This window comes from Leishmania martiniquensis, chromosome 17 (assembly GCF_017916325.1).
Source record: "Leishmania martiniquensis isolate LSCM1 chromosome 17, whole genome shotgun sequence".
NCBI classification, from domain to species: Eukaryota; Euglenozoa; class Kinetoplastea; order Trypanosomatida; family Trypanosomatidae; genus Leishmania; species Leishmania martiniquensis.
The window spans coordinates 196,885-215,445 of NC_090152.1; the positions used below are offsets into that span (position 1 = coordinate 196,885).

Genomic DNA, 18,561 nt, shown 5'->3' on the forward strand with positions numbered 1-18,561 from the left:
GCGCCTTGCGCCAACATTGCGCGCGACAACTCGCAGGCAGCCACAAGCATGTGAGAGGGTCCTTTAAGCTGCTTGGGCGACGAGACGGTGCAGCGAAAGACGATCGAAAAGGGACCGCCTGCTGATATTGGACGTCTTGCGCAGTTTGCGTCGCCCCTGCCCTTCCCCCTCGCTGGTCAGCGCCGTCCCCCCCCTTTAGGAGACGGGGAGGGTGCGATAGTTGAAAAAAAAAATGTGCTCGCGCTACGCTCTTGTTGTGGAGTCATGGTTGCACGTTGGCTACGTCATATTTCTGCCTCTCCTCCTCTGTGTGTGTGTGTGCCTCTCTCCCCTCTGTCTCTCAGCCGCCATGTTGGAGGCCTCCACCGTGTCACCTCACGGCGGATAGACAGAAAGAGAGGGGAGGGGGAAGGGAAGGGAAGGGAAGGGAGGGGAGTGCCTCAGCTTCGCTTCACTGCACTACGCGTCAGCCCCCTTTCCTTCTCTCGCAAGGGGGAGAGAGAACGCTTCGTGTGTGTGTGTATTCGGTGAGGAGAAAGGGAAGGGGAGACGATATGGGGCGGCCGCTCCAGTGTCCGGAACGGGGGGAGGGGAGGGGTGTAGTCGGCACGAAGAGAAAGCAGACGCGTGAGACAGGCGAAAACGAACTCTTCAGAGCACCAAAAAAAAAGAAAAAAGAGGAGACAGACAGACAGAGAGAAAACGCCGACGGTGACGCGGAAAAAAGTCCAAAGGCAACATGAAAAAGGGACGCAGGCACCGGCGCGGGTGAAAGGCGGAGGCACAGAGCGGGCGACATGTCGGAGAGAGCAAAAGTGGCGATGGTCAAAGAGGTGCTCGACAGCGCTCCGCGGACATGCACAAACGCGTTAACGCGCAAAGGGGGAAATGTATGCGCGCACATGAGAGCGGTGAGGCTACACCGATACACACGAGCAACGGTCGAGCAAAAAAAAAGGAGAGCAGAGTAACGAGAGAGAGGAGGAGGAGGGGGGAAGGAAGGCGATACGAGACGTGCTGTGCGTAGACGTGGGCGTGCGTTAGGGTGTGTATTGCATCTGTGTGCAAGAGGGAGAGGGAGGAGGGAGGAGGGGCTCACCTCTCCTCCCCCCTTCCCCCTCCCCTCCTCTCTCTCTCGTTACTCTGGAAGCCTCCTTTCATCGTCCGCTTTCGATGTTCGCAACTATGCGAGTCGATGTTTGAAAAGGTTCTGTGCGTCGTCTTCCTCGTTAATATATTTCCTCACTGCTCGAAACTTTCGCAGGCTATCCGTTGCGACGGTGCGTCCCTTGTGCGGAGGATATGGGCACTGGAGTGCGCCTCGACAGGAATGCTGGTATCCGTTGAGCTGAGAAGCGGAAGTGGAAGTGGAAGAGAAGGGGGGCGGCGTACACACACACACAGTCGTCATATAGACGAGCGAGATCACTCGCACTCGAGAGCAACACAGAAGAGCCACAGGTGAGGTCATCAGGGAAAGGGAAAGAAGAGAGCAAAAAAAAAATTTTTGCGACGCAGACGGAAGGAAGCGAAGACGCCATACAAAGTGCGTCCCACTACAGACACAGAGACAGGTGCACCCTCGCACGCAGGCCTAGAAGGAGGGGTGGAGGGGAAGGGGGAGAGCGAACGACAGGTGAGGGGAGGAGGCGGCTTGAGATGGCGAGAGAAGATCTTCAAAAAAGCAAGAAACGGGGCAACAGCAACAACAGGTACGACGTAACGTCATCCGCACAACGCGTGGCAGCACCGAGAAAAAAAAGTACACTACAAAGGAGGAAAGGACACAGGCGTACACGCACGCACCAAACGTTCGTGAGCGCTCGCACACACAGCAAAGTTGGCAGAAAGAAAGGCGAGGGAGGGAGGGCATGCACGCATTCACAGATACGCACATGCACGTCAGCAGCGGGGCCCTCCTCCTCCTCCCCTTCAAGCCGCCAGCCATCACCCGCCTCTTTCTCCCTCCCTCGTTTTTACCTTCACGAAGTCATCAACGTATGCACCGCTCCGCCTTCATCATGCAGCTGCTTCGGGAGCGGCAAGCAATGGTCGGAGGGGGAAGAGGAGGAGGGGGCAAAAAAGAGCAGCCAAAGGCGAGGGAAAACAATTAAGCGAGAGCGAAGTGCACTGGAAGTGAAGTCGCGCTCTTCCATACACAGCCTCTCTTTCCTGTCTCACGGACCCGCTCTGACTCACTTCTCGGGTACCCTTCCTCATCCAGCTCGTTGCCCCTTGGCACTGAGTGATGCGTGGTCGTGCGTGCAGGTGCCCCTGCCCACTGCAGTGTGCAGGGGACAGAGGCGGGGGGGGGGGGGGGAAGGGCGGTATCTCGGAGAAGCACCCGCCCGAACCGCAGGTAAAACAGACAGAAAATTGGTGTACAGCACAAGCACACTTCAATAGCCACAGGCGCACGCATATATTGATAGACGTGTGCGCACGTTCCTAGAAGCTCTCAGGGAAGGGGGGGACGGGCATCATGGGAAAAATAAGACGCGCCCTCCCCCTCTCCTCTCAGACGAGAAAGAGAGAGATGGGCAAGGCGGGGCAGTCACCAGAACAGCGTGGTGACAGCAAAAAAAAGAGAGGGAGAGAGGAAGTGGCCGTTTATTTTTAGTCTGTGTGATCTCGCGCTTTCGCTTCGCTCATGAGCGTATTTTTCCGTTGTCTACCTCGCTCTGTCCGTGTGCCTGTCCGTCTGCTCACTCATCCGGTCGATAAGCGCCGCCATCCGAAAAACAGAAACACTTTCGGCAGGCTGTCACATCGACCAGAGGGATATGCGCAAGGAGAGGAGGGGATGAGAGGGGAGCGGTGGAGAGGGGAGGGGATGACACCAAGAAGCGACATAATGGCACAAAGAGGGAAGAAGCATGATGCGCACAGAAGAGAAGCCGCAAGTAAAAAAAAAGCAACGAAGCCACTAAGAGAGCGCCGCAAGAACGCAAAGAGAGTCGATGCCGATTTCTCTTTTTTTTCGCTCTCCTCTCTTACCATTCCTGTTGGCCGAGAGCCCTCCACTCCCTCCGAAGAATCCAGTCGGCTTTCACAAAGACGTCGAGCACATTCTGGCACGCACATCACGATAGAGAGGGGGGAACGACATGCTTTTATGCCTGTAGGCCCTTCCCCCGCCCCTTTCCCACCACCCACCCTCCCTCCACACACACACACACATCTGAAAAAAAAAGTGAAACCTATGAACTCTACAGCGAAGTGAATGTGTGTGTGTGTGTGGGTGGGTGGGTTTGTGTGTGTATGTGTGTGGAGGGAGGGAGGGAGGGGGACATGTCTCTGCTCAAAAACGTCAGCAATAGCTTATCGCTGTTCAGCAGAGACAAAGAGGCAGCACAAGCGTAAAGAAACAACAGCGCCAAGCGAAGAGCCCACAAGCCTAACCAAAAAAAAAATTGATCGAAGAAGTCGCCGAGACAGAAGAGGAGCACCGCGGCGGCCATCGGCGGAAGCGGCATTCGAACAAGCGATAAGGAAAAAAAAAATGTGTCCCGCCAGCGTGTCCTTTACAGCCACACAAGCGAGTCCACAAATATCGGCCCACGCCTACAACCACAGCTGGCCCGCCTCTTCTGTGCACACCACAGCAACTGAGCCCTGGCTCACCTCGGACCAGCCGCCCCCACCGCTGAGCTGGGGCCGTGCGTCTCAGAAGCTCTTCTTTTCCTTCCCCCGACCACTCTTCGCGTACGTGCTGCATCATTGCCCCCAGACAGACATGGGTGCACGGCACGCTTTGATCCAGTAGGGTCACGTCCAGGGCCCTGCTTAAGGATGGCAGCAGTGGTGCCTCTCGTGAAGGTGGCAGGGGTAAGGGGGAGAGGGCCCACGTGCATACCTGCTGGGCGTCGGTAGAGAGTGTGACCAACCTCGGTGAAGGGCCTCGGGAGACTCTTTGGCTGCATCGCATGTAACATTGCGCTGAGTTTCGCCCTCGTGCTTGGCCAATCCGCCGACACGATTCGCGGTGAGCCGATACCAACGCCGTCACGGCCGCACTCCTCTTCCGCGCAGACCTGTCTGCCGGCGCCAAGATCCTGCAGCGCCGTACCCACCAGCAGGCTGCCAACGGCGCGTGACTTTCCACTGCGCGTCCTCCCTCTTCCCCACCACCACCACCTCCTTCCTCCCCTTACCTCGGCCCCATCTACGCACGCACGCATACGCACAGGAGGGGGCTGTTGTGCACGGACACCACGAACAAAGGCGATGGACATCATCGCCATCGCAGAGGAGAGCGGAGTGTGAGCCAAAGGCAACGAAGAAAGCAAGCCCCCACAGAGATATACACAGAGGGAGGGAGAGGGGAGGGCACACACACACAATAAACTCACCATCACTTTCCGAGAGGCCAAGCCAATACAAAAAAGGGGGAAGTCGGAGAGGGGGAGGGGGAGGGTGGGCGTCCACAGACACACGCACAGAGAGAGAGACAATAAATATCGCAACGTTCGCAGGTGGGGATGGCCAGTTGATGATGAAGTGGAGGGGGAGGAGAGAAGAGGGAGGGAAGTAACGACCAGGCGTCGACCATCATCATCATCCCGCCCAGCGTCGACAACCATCACAACAACAACGAAGCTAGATATAATTTAAAAAAAAAAGGCAGCGCATGAAGTCTGCCAACAAAACCACGAGGGAGGGGGAGGGAAGATACAAACGAAGGCGCGAACGTACGCGAAAGAACGTGCCAAACGGACTGTGTAGGAAAAGGGACAGGTCTGCCCTCCGCGGCATTGTAGCGGCCTTTTCCCAATGGAAGGAATAGGCGGAGACACTGAGCGGCAGACCGCAGTCACCGCTTCGTCCAGCCCACCCCTCCCCCCCTGCGATTGGTGGCGTGTGAGAGCGAAGATGGTTACCAATGGAGAAGACCTCGGAAGCACACCGGAGAAGAAAATGAGAAATAAAAAAGTTTTTTTTCTTTAATGAGCCGAGTACAGTTTATGATATCCTCTACGAAGTTGTCCAAAAAGGCGCGCTATCAGACAGGCTGGCCCGCACACTCACGATGGACATGAGAAAGGCGTGAAGCGGGCACGCCAGGAGTCATCACAGAAGCAACAACCGCACTCGCACTCTCCCCACCCACCCACCCACTCACACACACATACGCACACACATGCAGGAGGAAAGGGGGGGTGGCGACTTCGGCTGTCGTTTATGTACTCGCGCATCGTCCCCTCTCGCAGCGCCTAGAGCACCAGCATGGATGTGCATTTCGCCGCCCGAACTGCTGATGCCCGCATGCCAATGCGTCGGTAGAGAACGGGGGAGGAGGAAGGGAGGGGGATCTGTGCAGGTGGTCCGCGTCCTCTCCGCACCCTCCGCCCTTGTCGTCCGTGCTTTCGGCCCCCTCTCCTCACGGGTCGCTTTTTTGTTAGAGCCCCTCACTCCCCCACCCCACATGCTTCAGACACTGTGAGGCTTTGTGTAGCCATTGCCGTTCGCGGCCGCAACATCAGATGCATCGCGCTGGTGGTAGCCGTTTCCGTTGCCGGCAGTGGGCGCAGCCATGCCCTTGCCGTTCGGCCGACGCGACGCAGAGGCTAATGTGGTGCGCTTAGAGGCGGATGCGGATTCGGAGGGCAACTCCAGGTTCAACGGCAAGGTGCGACACTGCGTCGCCGCGCGCGTCGTCGTCGTAGGGGCCGCTTCAGGAACCGGCGGAGGTTCGGTACGTAGCTGACTCTCGTCCTCCTGTTCGGTGTCCTCAGTGTTCACTGTATCGGCGTTGGCCCCATAGATTCCGATCGCTGCCTTCGCCTCCCTTTCAGGCTCACCAAAGCTGGCGGGGCCTTCACTGAAGTGCTCACCGTCGGCGTGCAGAGCCGGCTCCAACTGCGCAGGAGGCGGGTAGCGCGCGTAAGTGCTGCCCACACGTGCCGCCGAGCGCGCACGCACAACCGACGGCGAGTCACTCGCGAACTCAGGCGCCTGGACTGCTGGTCGTGTGCGCCGGGCCGGCAAAGGCGCCGAGGCCAGCCCTGACGTCTGCAAGCCAGGCTTGCACGACTTTGCCTGGCGCTTCTTCTTCGATTTCGGCCGGCGCTTCTGCGGCTTCGGCTGCCGCGGCCCCTCAGCTGGATCTGCAGAGTTCCAGTTGCTCACCCACGGCGGCCGCGCCTCCATGGGCACAGACCGCGGCGCGCCGACAGCAGCGCCGCTGCGGGGCTGTGACCACAACGGTGTGTAGGAGCGGCGTTGCGAACGGCGGGCGGAGGTGAAGACGGCATCAGGGGCGGTGACCGACGCCGCGGCCACAGTGCCAGAGCGGCGCATCGCCGCCGCGCCGTCGTGTAGCGTGATGGGGCTCTCCTGAAGGCGACCTGTGCTCTCTTCCCCCGTGAACGTCTCAGGGCTCGTGAATAGCCCCCCGCTCCCGCGCACGCCATCACGGCCAAGCGGGCGCTGAGTGTTTGAAAACGCTTCGGCGTCGTTTTCCGCGTCAGTAGTTACCGCCTCGGCCCCGCGCGCCGCTGGCGCAAGAGATTTTGCTGGCTGCTCGGCACCATGAGCATTCATGCTACGCAACGAGGCTGCGCGGCGGCTCTCTGTGCTACTTGCCCGGCGAGACTGGATGCAGCGAGGAAGGGCAGCACCCGGCATGCTCCGGTCCCAGCAGTGCAGCAAGTGTTGCGCCTTTACGTCCATGTCGCGGCAGTCGCGCCAGAAGCGGCGCAGTGCCTCCGCGTACGCGCCACGGCTCGCAGCATCTGCCAGAAGGTCATCCGCGTGCTCCATGAAGTCCACAGCCTGGGCCTTCACCTCGAGGGCGTACTCCATGGTGTCGCTGTCCACGAAGAATTTCTTGCGATAGATTGTGATGGCCCGGTCCAACTTCGGCTCCTCGCGCACAAGATAGGTGTAAATGCGGAGACGCAGCGCATCAAACTTGGCCACAAAGTTGCCCAGATCACTCTCCACAAGGGAAGGCACAAGGCGACGCCTCCCGTAGCCGCTTGGCGCCGTGCCTTCAGCACTCAGAGGGACTTCGCTGCTGTGCCCCGTCGCCCGTGAGAAGGAGCGAGCGCGCTGGCGGCTGTACGAGCGCATTTGACTCCGCGACGGGGTGCGGGCGGTAGAGCGAGGCAGCAAGCTGGCGCGGCGCTCACTCACCCGCGAGGTAGAGCGGGCCCTGATCGGTGCTTCACCATTGCCAGCATACACCGACCGCGGCGCCCTCGAGCTGGTGATGGCCGCACCTTCCTCGCTCATGTCCGCGTGAGGTGTGAGCGATGGCACCATGACGCCATCGGCCGGGCTGTATTGCGGAGGGTTGCACCCCACGCTTCCGGCAGGCGAGACATCCGTCACCAGCTGCACCGGCTCCTCGTAAAACTTATTGCTGAGCAACGCTGTGAAGAGGGTGTGATCGCCCATCACCGGCAGGCGCGTCGCGCCCAGCGTGGCGCAGGCCTCCTCAATGAACGCTAGCAACTCGGGCGACGCCGCCTCCAGCCCCGAACTCAGCAGTGTTGCCTCCGAAGCGTTGTCGATAATGATGTAGAAGTTGGTGGGAAGGCGGTCGCACGGCATGCCGGCCTCGCGCTGCGACTCCACCAGCATGCGGATCACCTCCTTTGCCGACTCCACGTCACCCGGGCCGTAGACGGCGCCGCCGCACTGCTCGACTACGCGCCCGTAGCGCGTAGCCGCAGCGTCCGTAAAGAAGAAGAAGGCGCGGTTGGCGAACAAGTCGGCGCGGGAGCGCTTCGTCATAGCTGTGAGCGGGATGGGGAACAGGGAGAAGGGACAGCTATCTGACTCAGGGCGGAGATAGGCAGCAGAGGGGGGGTGCGTGGTGCAGCGCACCGGCACCTCGAAGCGCGACGGGGCCGGCAGCGTGCTGAGCGGTGCCGCCGCGCACTTCGCCACCGCCGCAAACCACTCAAAGACGTACGTTGGCTGCACGACGGAATAACCGCAGGATAGGGCGGCCAAGCAGCCTGGGCTGTCACTCAGCTCTGCGGCACAGTACAGCTGGCCGATGGGGGTGGCCGCCGCCTCATGCGAGGGGGTCGGCTCATCCACGACCGTTGCACCTAGCTGTCCAAACATGCGGCGCAGGTCACTTAGGTAGTCCTCTGCGTAAGCGCCAGCTTCAATGCCAACCATTAGCGGTCGGTATCGAAAAGTGGCGCAGACCCCATCACCGAGATACAGTATGTCACCGTTGCGGGCGATTGCAGAGTCGCCAGCGTCCAGGGTCGTGTCTCCAAGGCGTACTTCAGCGTCGCCCTTCGTGGGTAAGGCAGTCACCCGCACTACCAGGCTTCCGCTGCCAGCATCGGCTTCGTCGGTGGTCGCAGCTGCCCCATTCTCCTGCTCCCCCTGTACGCAGGCGGCTGCATCTTTTTCGTCGTCATGAGCTGCGGCCGCCACAAGCGTCACTACGGTCACCTCATGAGCGGCCTCTTTCTCATGAAGCACAGTCATGGACACATGCTCCGCCGAGATGCCCTCGTAGGCGAGGTTGAAGTCGGCCGCCGCGCCATGGCCGAGAATGTAGGGCTTACGAATCACTAGGGAGTAGTACGGTGCCGACCGGCACGGCGAGTTGGCAGAGAGCTCGAAGGCGTACATCCCCTCTCTTTGTTGTTCCCCCGATTCTTTTTTTTTGCCTCGCTGCCGATGATGTGTATGTATGACACTTACTGCCGAGAGAGAGAGAGACGTATCGCCCCCGGCCGGGTGACGCAGCCAACACGCAACAGGTTAGAGGGCCAGCGTAAGCAGGGACGCTGGTGATGCTGCGTGGTCGCCCCTACTGTTTCGAGCAACCAGCAGCGGTCGAAGAGGCGGAGTAAGAGAAGAAGAGAGCTGCAGGGGCACGTAGGTGTGCTGCTGCTGTGGGAGGCGCGGTCACTCGAATGATGTGCGCTTGTGTGTGTGTGTGTGTGTGGCGATGCGGTTGGTTCAGAACGTGGTGCGCCGCGAATGCTCTGCGAAGCAGCAGCGACGAACAGGGAGGCCGAGAGACGGAGAGCGCAGACGGAGAAGAGAAAAAATGGGAGAGGAGCACAGAAGACGGGAGAGGGGGGCCGATGTGTGATGAGAAGTGAAAGGGGGGAGACGCACTTCGATCTCTTGTGTGCGACCGCGTTCAAGGCACCGTTGTATGAGAAGGACGAAAGACGCAGGGAGGAAAAAAGGCGGCAGAGGTGGCAAAGAGAGCGACGAGAGGGCAGAGGAACAGAGAGGGGTTGGGGTAAGTTGGCTGACCTGCTTCTCGCACGAGGCAGCCACCACCACCACCACCCCACCGCCATCACCATCACGCTGAGTGCGGCTGTGAAGTTGCGGCGCCTGTGAATGAGACTGGTAGCTCATCGCTGTAGAAGGAGCCGTGAGCAACGCGCGCGGCGCGTGAAAGTGAAAGTGAAAGTGAGAGAGACAGAGAGACAAAGCAACGCACATGCCCAAGAGCGTAGAGTTGCGGTCAATTTTGCATGGTTACCATCGCTCATTGCCTTTTTTATGGCACTCTCTCGCTCGCCTCGAGAGGTGCGGCTCATGAGGAAGCGATGGCGAGGCGGGGGGGTAGAGGTGCATAGAGGGAGAGTGTTGGCGGGGGCAGTGCGACTTCCTCTGTCGAGGAGGAGCTGATGAAAAGGCCACGAAGGCCTTTGGAGCTGCATCGCGCGCACCGCACTGACGCCGGCATACATGAGCGAGTGCCCGTTCGGGTCAGTATCGCTGCTGCTTCAGCTCCTTCATCCGCTGCAGCAACTCCTTCATGCGTGCAAAGACAGGAAACTTGAAGCGACGCGTCGCATCCGCGGCGAGCTCTTGCAGCAGCACCTTTTTTGCCTCCACCGTCCGATACGCCTGAATGCACTCCGCCATGGCCGCTGCGTAGGGCATATGATACGCCGCGGCCGCAGGCGCACGCGATTGGCCGTCGGCACCTGTTGCGTTGCTATCCGCATCACCAGCAATCGAAATACCGCTTAAAGGAGAGGAGTAGGACGTCTGCTGCAGCGCAAGCGCCGCCAGCTCCGCCTCCTCCCTTTCGATCTGCCGCGCCAGCAGCGCCATTTTGTCGAGTCGCTCCACCCGCTCCCGCTCATTGGCGTCGATGGCGCTCGTTACCTCGACGACTTGCGCCTCGGCCACAGCGGCTGACGAGCCTGCGGCGGTGACGGCAGTCACGTCGTGCTCGGCACTGTCCGCTTGCGACTTCGACGCCTCCGTCAGCATAGCCAACGCTTTCCTCAGCTTTATCCGCTGGTGGCGCAGCTTCATCTGCGCGTCCATGTGGCGCTGCATTGCGTCAATGGAGCTCTTGAAGGTGTCCAGATTTGCGCGAAGACGCAGGCATATGTCGTACTCAAGGCCGAAGCTCTCTCCCGTATCGGATGGGTCGTCGCTGTTGCGAAGTACAGCCCGCTGCCGCACCTCATCTGGTAGTACGTTGCCCTCCGGATACACGGTGAGCCCCTCCGGGATGTGCCCCCACTCCATCTTCTCAATCGGGATCGTGTCCCAGTTCACGGCGCCCCGCTCCGCCTCCGCGCGTTCTTTGGCTGTCGGATTGCGCGCGAGTTCGTTGTCGCGCTCAAAGGCGGCAGTGGGCAGCCGCTCCTCGCCCTCGCGCTTGCGCTGCGCCATCTGCAGCGCGAACTCCCTTTCAGAGGAGCGCAAGTCGTTTGCCATGCGAATTGCTGCAACCATCTTTGCGTCCACCTCGGGCAGCTCCGCGTTCACCTGCGTCAGGCAGGTGGGCTCGTACGAGAGGAAACACACGTACTGGTACGTAAGGTGCTCGACGAGGGGGTAGAAAGCGGCAATGAAGAGCGGACGATCGAGCAGGTTCTCCAGCATCGTGTGGTTCTCCAGCACCGTTGTGAAGAGAACTTTGCCGCCCTCCTTGAGCAGCAGCCTCGCTGTGGCCACGTACTGCGACCACACATCCGCCGTGATGAACGGCGGGTCGGCGACGACGTAGTCAAAGGCCCCCATGAGCGGCACCGGCACCTGCTCAGGCTGGTGAAAATCGTAGCGCACGTAGCGCGGGTCGCCGGCCCACTGGGCGTCGTACTCGAAGATGCGGCTACTGCGCCGAAGCTGCTCCATTCGCGACTCTTCCTCAGCCGTCTCATCGCCCCGACGCTGATCCAGCGCGAAGAAAAGGGAGGGAGTAGATAAGAAGGCGCACGCTGTGGCATGATGGCACACCTCCCGCACGAGGTGGCGAATCGTGTTCTCCGAGTACCAGTACTGGTTGAGCTCGCCCTTGGCATGCGCAGCGTTGAAGGTGCCGCGAAAGGCATCCGGCGTGCCGGTCGCGACAGCGCCGGCGGTACCGCTGAGGGCGGGGCTGTCGTGACGAGTGGTCATGGCGAGCTTCCGCAACTCCCCAGTAAGAGTCAAGGCGAATGAAACAGCACGCACGCACGCACGCACTCGGCGGTGGTCGGAAGCAAATCCGCTGAGCACGCACGATGTGAATAGGGGGTAGGGGAGGGGCGAGGCACACGGTAGACGCGATATGCACGCGCGTGGGTAGGCAGTTACCTCAACAGCCGTGTACGTGCAACCCGTCTGTGTGTGTGTGTGTGCAGCGACCTATACGTGTCAACACACGCATACAAATATGTGTGTATATCCAAGAAGGCGATAGTCGTAACGGTGCGTCTATGGGGAGCAAAGAGAAAATGTGCTTTGCGGATGTCCAGAGGGGAAGGGGAGAGAGCGATGGGGACGCGCGATGTGAGTGGGGGGGAGGCGGGGCATCATCGCTGTCAGAGAGCTGAGCCTCAGCCTCTATACGCCTCTCTACTCACTTCCCCCCGTGACCTTTCCCGGGTGCGCGTGGTTGAGGTTGGATGGCCGAGAGTGCACATGTGCGTACGCGCCATCATCCTCAAGCGACCTTATGCGTGATAGCCACGGCGCAGTGTGCGAAACACCGAGAACGAACGGCATGCGTAGTACGACGACGGCTTTTCCACACGCACACACACCCGGTTGCGACGGTTCATGCCGCTGCCTCCGTTTGTAAGCATTCCTGCGCACCTGAGCGTGCGCGCACACGCGTAGTATGAGGCGATGCAGGAGTTGGCGTCTGCACCCTTACGCCTGCTTCGTGATCTCTGACAGAAGGGGGGGGGGCAGAGGGCGCGAGGGGAGTCAATAGAGTAAGCTCTGCTGGACTCTTTCGCCGCCCCAATCGAGTGCGAAAAAAAAGAAAAAGGGGGGCGAGAGATGACCGCTGACGTGTATACGCGAGGCACTGCAGTGAATGACCGGTCCATCTAATGGCGCATGCACGCAGAGGGCGGTCGTATATGCGAAGAGATTCTCATGCATGAAGCGCTGGGGTCAAGACTGCTACTCGTCGGACGCCCGTGCAGCGACACGGCAGCACAGATGGACAGCACGTCGCCTACAGTAGTTCGTCCCGGGTGCGGGTATTTATAAAGGGAGGGGGAGGGGGAATCTATGGTAGGGTATAACGATGAGCGCCATGTCATCGGCTACTCCGCAGTTACCTCTCCGTCCCTTTGCTCTTTCGCTCTCTCGCTCTCCTACATCCTGCCCGTTTTTTTCGCACGCCGCAGCCCCCCCTCTGCTCTGAGAAGAGGGGCGCGAGAGGGGAGGGGAGGGGGCCGAGACGCATACACAGCCGCGCAGCAAAGGCCACAAAGGGGGTAAACGCGAAAGGGAGAGAAGAGAAAAAAAGAAAAAAAAGAGGCGGTCTCCGAAGAAGGGAGGGAAGGTGAACGCGCCAAAGGCAGTGGGTGATCGGCCTTCACCTGCCACACACACGCACGCACACGCACACACACACAGGAACACTTAGGCACAGAGAGACCTATCTGGCTGCTGGTGCCCATTCACCTATCGCTCTTCCTCCCCATAGAGAGAGGGGGGTGGGGGAGGAAGGAGAAGAGGGGTAATCACAATCCTACGCAAACGTTTCGCCCAGAGAAAAAAAGGCCGCGGGTGATGCTCGCCTCATCTACGAGAAGCACAGCACGCACACAGCGGAAGGGCCGAGGGCGAGCTCACAAGAGCACCAGTAAGCGGCGTCAGCCGCCCTCCCGATCACCACCACAGCCTCACTGCCTACTCTTTATCACCCTTCCCCCTACTCGCCCTTCCTCCACCTGCACGCGCACTCAGAGAGAGTGCCAGCACATCAAGCACCACACGATCTGTGAGAGGGGAGCGGAGGAATGGCAAGCGCGAGCCGACTCTTCTCCCTCTATTTCGCCTAAGCGCGCATATCTGTACGCGATGGCTGCACCTTTGCGCGCTCCCTCCGATGTCTGCTCAGAGCACTCGAAGGCTTTCGATAAACGTGTGGTAGTAGACAAGGACATCAAGCGGAGGAGGGCGGAGGGCGAGGCCCGTCGCAGCTGCAGCCACCTCACTGCGCACGGAGCCATCAGTTGTTCTGGGAGTCGCCAACGGATCGCCTGTGTTTCCCTCAACTGACGATGGTGCTGTAGCGGCGGCGTCTCGCTTCTCCCGTTGAATGAGCGCGTACTGCTGGCGCAGTCTTGGAAAACGGCTTTCGAGCGGCCCTGGCACATCATCGAGCTCATTCATCACCCCCAACTGTGCGCGCCCCGCATGTGCCTCGTCTCTTGTCACGTCTGCGTCGCCGCGGCGGTCGTCGCACCTTCGCACTGGTGAATCACCTGTCCTCCGTCGCTTCTGCGCCGGCTGGGTAAGGCTGGCGGTGGCGCAGTCGTGACGGCTGGCGTTGGTGGCCCCTAGGTGTTGCCATGCGTACCGCTCGCCAAAAACCTGCTTGAATGCCTCGAGCACGGTAAAGTAAAATTGCAGGTGCAACTCTTCCTCGGCGCGGTGTTGCTGGAGCAGCATCACGTGCTCTAGAGTGCGGGTAGGGGAAGTGCACGTCACAGAAGCGTCATGGTGCTCTGCCGCCACCCTCTTGTCCTCGTCATTCGTATCGGCATCAAGCACGCTGCAGACCCGAGGCCGCGTTCGACCGGTCGGCCGCGAGAGCGAAAGGGGCGAGTCGCTCCCCCTGCTGCGCTTCACCGCGTCACATGCGTTGAGGGAGAAGCGCTGCTGGCACGGTGTCTCGAATGCTGTTGGCGACAGTCTCGCAGCACATTGACGTGACTTGCCAGCCGCGCTGCTACCCAGCTGGCGGCCAAGCGGCGTCCCCGACAGCAATGCCGCCCGACGGCCCTCTGCGGTGTGCGAAGGAAGCTGCGCGCGCTCGGAGCGAAACGTCGCGTCACCGCCCGACTCAACCATGGAGACTCGCATCGGTGTGGCAGCCAAGCCACCCTCAGCCGTTCGCAGCGACCACGCCGCGGTCGCCATGTGCCGTCGCGTGATGACGAAGTATGCAACACGCACGACCGTGTCCATGGGCAAGACTCCGTGATCCCTCGCATCGTAGCCCTGCAGGCGGCGCAGGATGGCATCGGCAGCGGCACGTAGCTGCGGCCGCAGGACTGTAGCGGCAGATCGCCACTCCCCTGATGTACGCATCGTAGACTCAGAGGCGGTCGGCAGCGCAGTCGATGGCGGCACAGACGGCTCCGCTGCCATCGCAGCCACTGTGGGGAGTCGGAGACTGCGCGCCGGTGTAGATGAAACGCTCGGCAAGGAGCGCTGGGCATTCGGCACCGCCACACTTGGCTGGGCAAGATGCGCCGACGCTGTAGTCGAAGAAATGCACTTCGGAGTCGGCGACGGCTCGGATAAGCGGAAGCTGGCACGGTGGTCCCGCAGGGTAGAGATAAGGGTCTCCCGTGTTCGGCACACCTCAGCTTGCGCGCGCCGCACCAGCTCCTTCACCTCCTCACTGACTCGCGCAGACTCAGCCGAAGAGGGCGAGGGCATCAGCGGTGCCGTCTCCGCGAGCCCGGCCCACGTATCGGCAGCGCCAAAAGGCGGGGGTGTGGCAGTGCCATACAGCTGCGGCGCGGTCGCCTCCGCAGGGGCAGGCATCACCGCGTCGTCATTGGCCGTGAGGGAGTTCAGCTGGACGGAGGTGGAGACGGCAGTGCGGGCCGCGAGGGAGGGCGATGGCGGGTGGGGCCCCTCCGCCTGTGGGCGCGCCGGCTCGGGAGAGAAAGAATGCGTAGAGAGCGGGGTCCTTGCGACGGAGTGTGCAACGCTACGCAGAGGTGCTGAAGTGCGGCAAAGGTGGTGCGCTTCCTCTGCCGTGGCGATCGACTGCTTCGTGCGCATGGAGTTGTCGGCGGGAGCAGAGCGCTCATCTGCCTCCCTTCGCGATTCAGCGTCCGTCTCCGGTGTCGCCACTGCTGCTGCACTGGTTTCGTTCGCCAGCTGTAGCGCGCACTCTGTCTGAGATTCAGCGGCAGCACTGCCCTCCTGCACGCCCTCTGCCTCTTCCTCCTCCGCGTCTAGAGTCGCAGACACCTCCCTCATGCGGTCCCGCAGGCGGCGAAGCGGGGTGGGGGTCGAGCCACTGACAAGCCACAGCGAACTCGTCGCCGCTGTCGACATCGTCAGCGACGCACCGGAGATGCTGTTCAGCATCGTAAGAGAGCTGAGAGGCGTCACACTGGCTGAGGCGCGCTCCGCAGCCGCCGTGAGCGCCGCCGGTGCGGTCAGCTGCGCTGGTATCGTCGATGTCACGTGTAGCGCCGAGCCGAGGGCGCTGCTTGCAGTTAGAGTGCAGGAGGCCACGCTGAGCCTGATAAGATCCTGCGTAGTGCTGGCGGCAGTCTCGGCAATTTCGTTAGTCTTCTGTACAGAAGCGTTCGAGACCTTGCTTACCATGGCAGTCTCTGCAACGGGCTGCCGCTGCTGCTGCTCTCTCGCAATTATGGCATCCTCACGGGCAGCGCGCACTTCCTCCACCCCCTCTGCGGCCTCATCCTCCCTCGCATGTGCCGGCGATGATCTCTGCCATACCCCTGTTGCTCGAGCCCAATGTGGCACAGGCCACGGCAGCGGACTCTCAATGCCGCCGCTGCTTTCGCTCCGCAGACTTCGACTGGGGTTTCTCGCTGACTCTCTTTCGGGCGCAGTCGCGCGGTGGGCTGTGAGGGCGCCGCTGCGCTGCGCAACCACTTCGCCCTTCTCCGTCGTCACACGGGGGACAAGCCGGCCGACGGGTAACACAGAGGGCACGGCAGGAGACTCGATGCGCGACGCATCAGCGGTGGCGAGCGGGTTCGCGTTGGTGCATGCGGCTGCTGCAGCGGCTGATAGGCCATCCGCTACAGCGCCGTCCTCGTCCTCATCACCATCGCCCACGGCGAGGATGGCGCTGCTGCGGGGTGCATCCACGGCGAGATCGGCAGGCGCCGTACACACTGACGCACACCTCGCCACCTCCTCTGTCGAAGCCCGCGGTGGCGGCGCGCCGTCGGCGCACGCATCGGTATCCGTGTCCACATCGCTGTATCCACGAGAAAGCACGAGAGCGCGGCGCGGCGGTGGTGTTGCGCCGGACGTGCGCTTGGCAACATCCGCATCATCCTGCCCTCGCGCGCCAGGGCCGAAGCTTGACGTCTCACGGTCGTTAGAGCATGTCGCATAGTGGCCGCCCACACCCTTCGACGCCTCGTCTTTACCCGCGCTGGCTGGCATACTGAGAGCGCCTTCAAAGTCCTCAGACAACGCTCCCGCACGCCGAGGTGCCGGCGACACCGTCACACTTTCCGTTCGCTGGCTGCGCACCCCAAGCGCACCGTCTGCTTCACTGCTGTTTGGCCTCGGGTCTGAGGGCCGTGTCAGAACTGTAGCCTCTGACTCTAAGACATCCAGCTCACCACCGCCCGCCTCGGCCGCGAGACAACGCGACTGCTCCCCACATCGCACCTGACTGTGGGCGCCGCAGCTTCTGCTCACCGAAGGTGAGCACGACGAAGGAAGACGAGGGTAATGATGGCGGTGATGCGGCTGCGGATGTTGCGAGCACGGCCGAGAAGATGAGTGAGCGGTGCGTGAGCCCGACATCACGCGGCTCCGGCTCGCCTTGAGGGACGGAAGACTGTGTTGCCCACACGCCTCTACGTTGAGGTCACGCGTGTGAAACAGCTTAGGGGAGGCGACAGCGCTACTGCTGCCGCAGACGCCTTGGACGCTGTCGCCGCTGAGCAGTGGGCTAGCTGGTCCGCTCATGTTGCCTGCCGGAACGCTTGCTGTGCTGATGAAGGAGAGTGACTTGTCGAGACGGATGGCAGGTCTCGCCCGCACCTGCGACATGCTCTTCGAGCCTTCCTCATCGCGATGGAAGTCGGAATCACTGTGAAAGTGGGGGAGGCGACTCATTGTGTGGCAACAGCGGTGGGTGAGTGGTGATCCAAAACAAAGCCTAAGGGCATACACACAGAGAGAGGGGGGAGGGGAGGGGGGCCTCTCTGCACGCGCACAGGAACACCTCCAGCACGTCTGATGGCACGTGTAGTTCACTTCGTCTTTCTCTAAAACGGGGGAAGCCCACAGAAAAAAAAAAACGCTGCGGCTCGTCACGAAGAGGGGAACAGCCGCTGAATACGTTTTCTATGCTGGAGGAGGTGGCAGCACCAGGTGCAAGCGTGAATCTGGCCAACGGTGCGCTTCTACGCCTCTATCTGTAAAGGGGTGCAGGTGCTTGCGTGCGTGTTGGTTTATGAGTGGGTCTGCGCACGCTGGAAAAGACCTTTGCTCCTTCGCGCACTGAGCGTGAGGTGCTGTGTGTGTGTGTGTGTGCGTTAGGGGGGGCAGTTACTGACGCCGTTTTCAACGCAGAGAATGGGTCAAGTGTGAAGCGCCCACCGCCGGCACACAGAAGAGCATCTAAGCGCCGATTGGGAGCAGCAGAAAAGGGGGAGAAGAAACGACTCTCAGTCGTCAGTGCGCGCGTGCACTCATTCGCGTGGAGAGGGGCGGGCAGGCAGGGGAAAGCAGAGGGCAGGGGTGACATCAGAAGAGACAGCGAAGGGGAATGAGCGGAGGCGGAGGGAGGAAGCAGAGGAGGCAAGCCCTCCAGCGACCGCTGCCGTCGCACCTGGGAGGCGGCCCACGCACAGCGTCGCTCCCACCCAAGCGTGTGAGCCCCACAGCTCCTTTTCACAGCGTGAGAGGAGCGATCGCTCTGAAACACACACGCAGATGAAATCAAATCAGCTTCGGTGAGTCCCAAGTGAGCTCAGCTGCTCGTGCGAAAACGGAGGAGTAACAGGCGTGTGTGTGTGTGTGTGTGTCGACATGCAGACGCATAACCGCCTTCATGGCAGACACGTTTCGGACTAACTGGAGGGCAAATTAGCACCATCATCCTCACCGGCGCCGCCACTTGGCACCTTCGTTGTCATACGAACAGCATCGGCGCACGTGGCGCCCTCTGGGCATGGGTGCGGTACTCTCTACCCGCAGGGTGTGAGAGGCGTTCAATGTGGTCCAGACGACTGAGTCGCTTTGCGACACCACACAAGCGAAAAAGTGCGCAGGTGGAAAAAAAGGGGGTTACCATGCGGAGACGGCAGAAGGGATGCAGGGGGCCACAGCAGCAATAGAGGCGATGGGTGGAGAGCCACACATACGCGGACCGGCCTGGCGACTAAATACACATCGGCTGAAGGTAAAAGGGAA

The 18,561-nt window shown here is 61.0% G+C and overlaps 3 protein-coding genes across 3 annotated transcripts; all 3 read right to left on the bottom strand.

Annotated features, from left to right (window-relative positions):
- Positions 1 to 5,430: 5,430 nt before the first annotated feature.
- LSCM1_05520 (uncharacterized protein) lies at positions 5,431 to 8,604 on the bottom strand (the record flags this gene model as incomplete). Its single annotated transcript, XM_067322974.1, has 1 exon — positions 5,431 to 8,604. The coding sequence occupies one exon, from the start codon at positions 8,602 to 8,604 to the stop codon at positions 5,431 to 5,433; it is 3,174 nt and encodes a 1,057-aa protein (XP_067179609.1).
- A 1,104-nt stretch (positions 8,605 to 9,708) lies between these two features.
- Positions 9,709 to 11,361, bottom strand: LSCM1_05521 (uncharacterized protein; the record flags this gene model as incomplete). The annotated part of the gene is made up of 1 exon (XM_067322975.1): positions 9,709 to 11,361. One exon carries the CDS (start codon positions 11,359 to 11,361, stop codon positions 9,709 to 9,711), a length of 1,653 nt encoding a protein of 550 aa, XP_067179610.1.
- Positions 11,362 to 13,299: 1,938 nt separating this feature from the next.
- Positions 13,300 to 17,259, bottom strand: LSCM1_05522 (uncharacterized protein; the record flags this gene model as incomplete). The annotated part of the gene is made up of 1 exon (XM_067322976.1): positions 13,300 to 17,259. The coding sequence occupies one exon, from the start codon at positions 17,257 to 17,259 to the stop codon at positions 13,300 to 13,302; it is 3,960 nt and encodes a 1,319-aa protein (XP_067179611.1).
- Between the last annotated feature and the right edge of the window lie 1,302 nt (positions 17,260 to 18,561).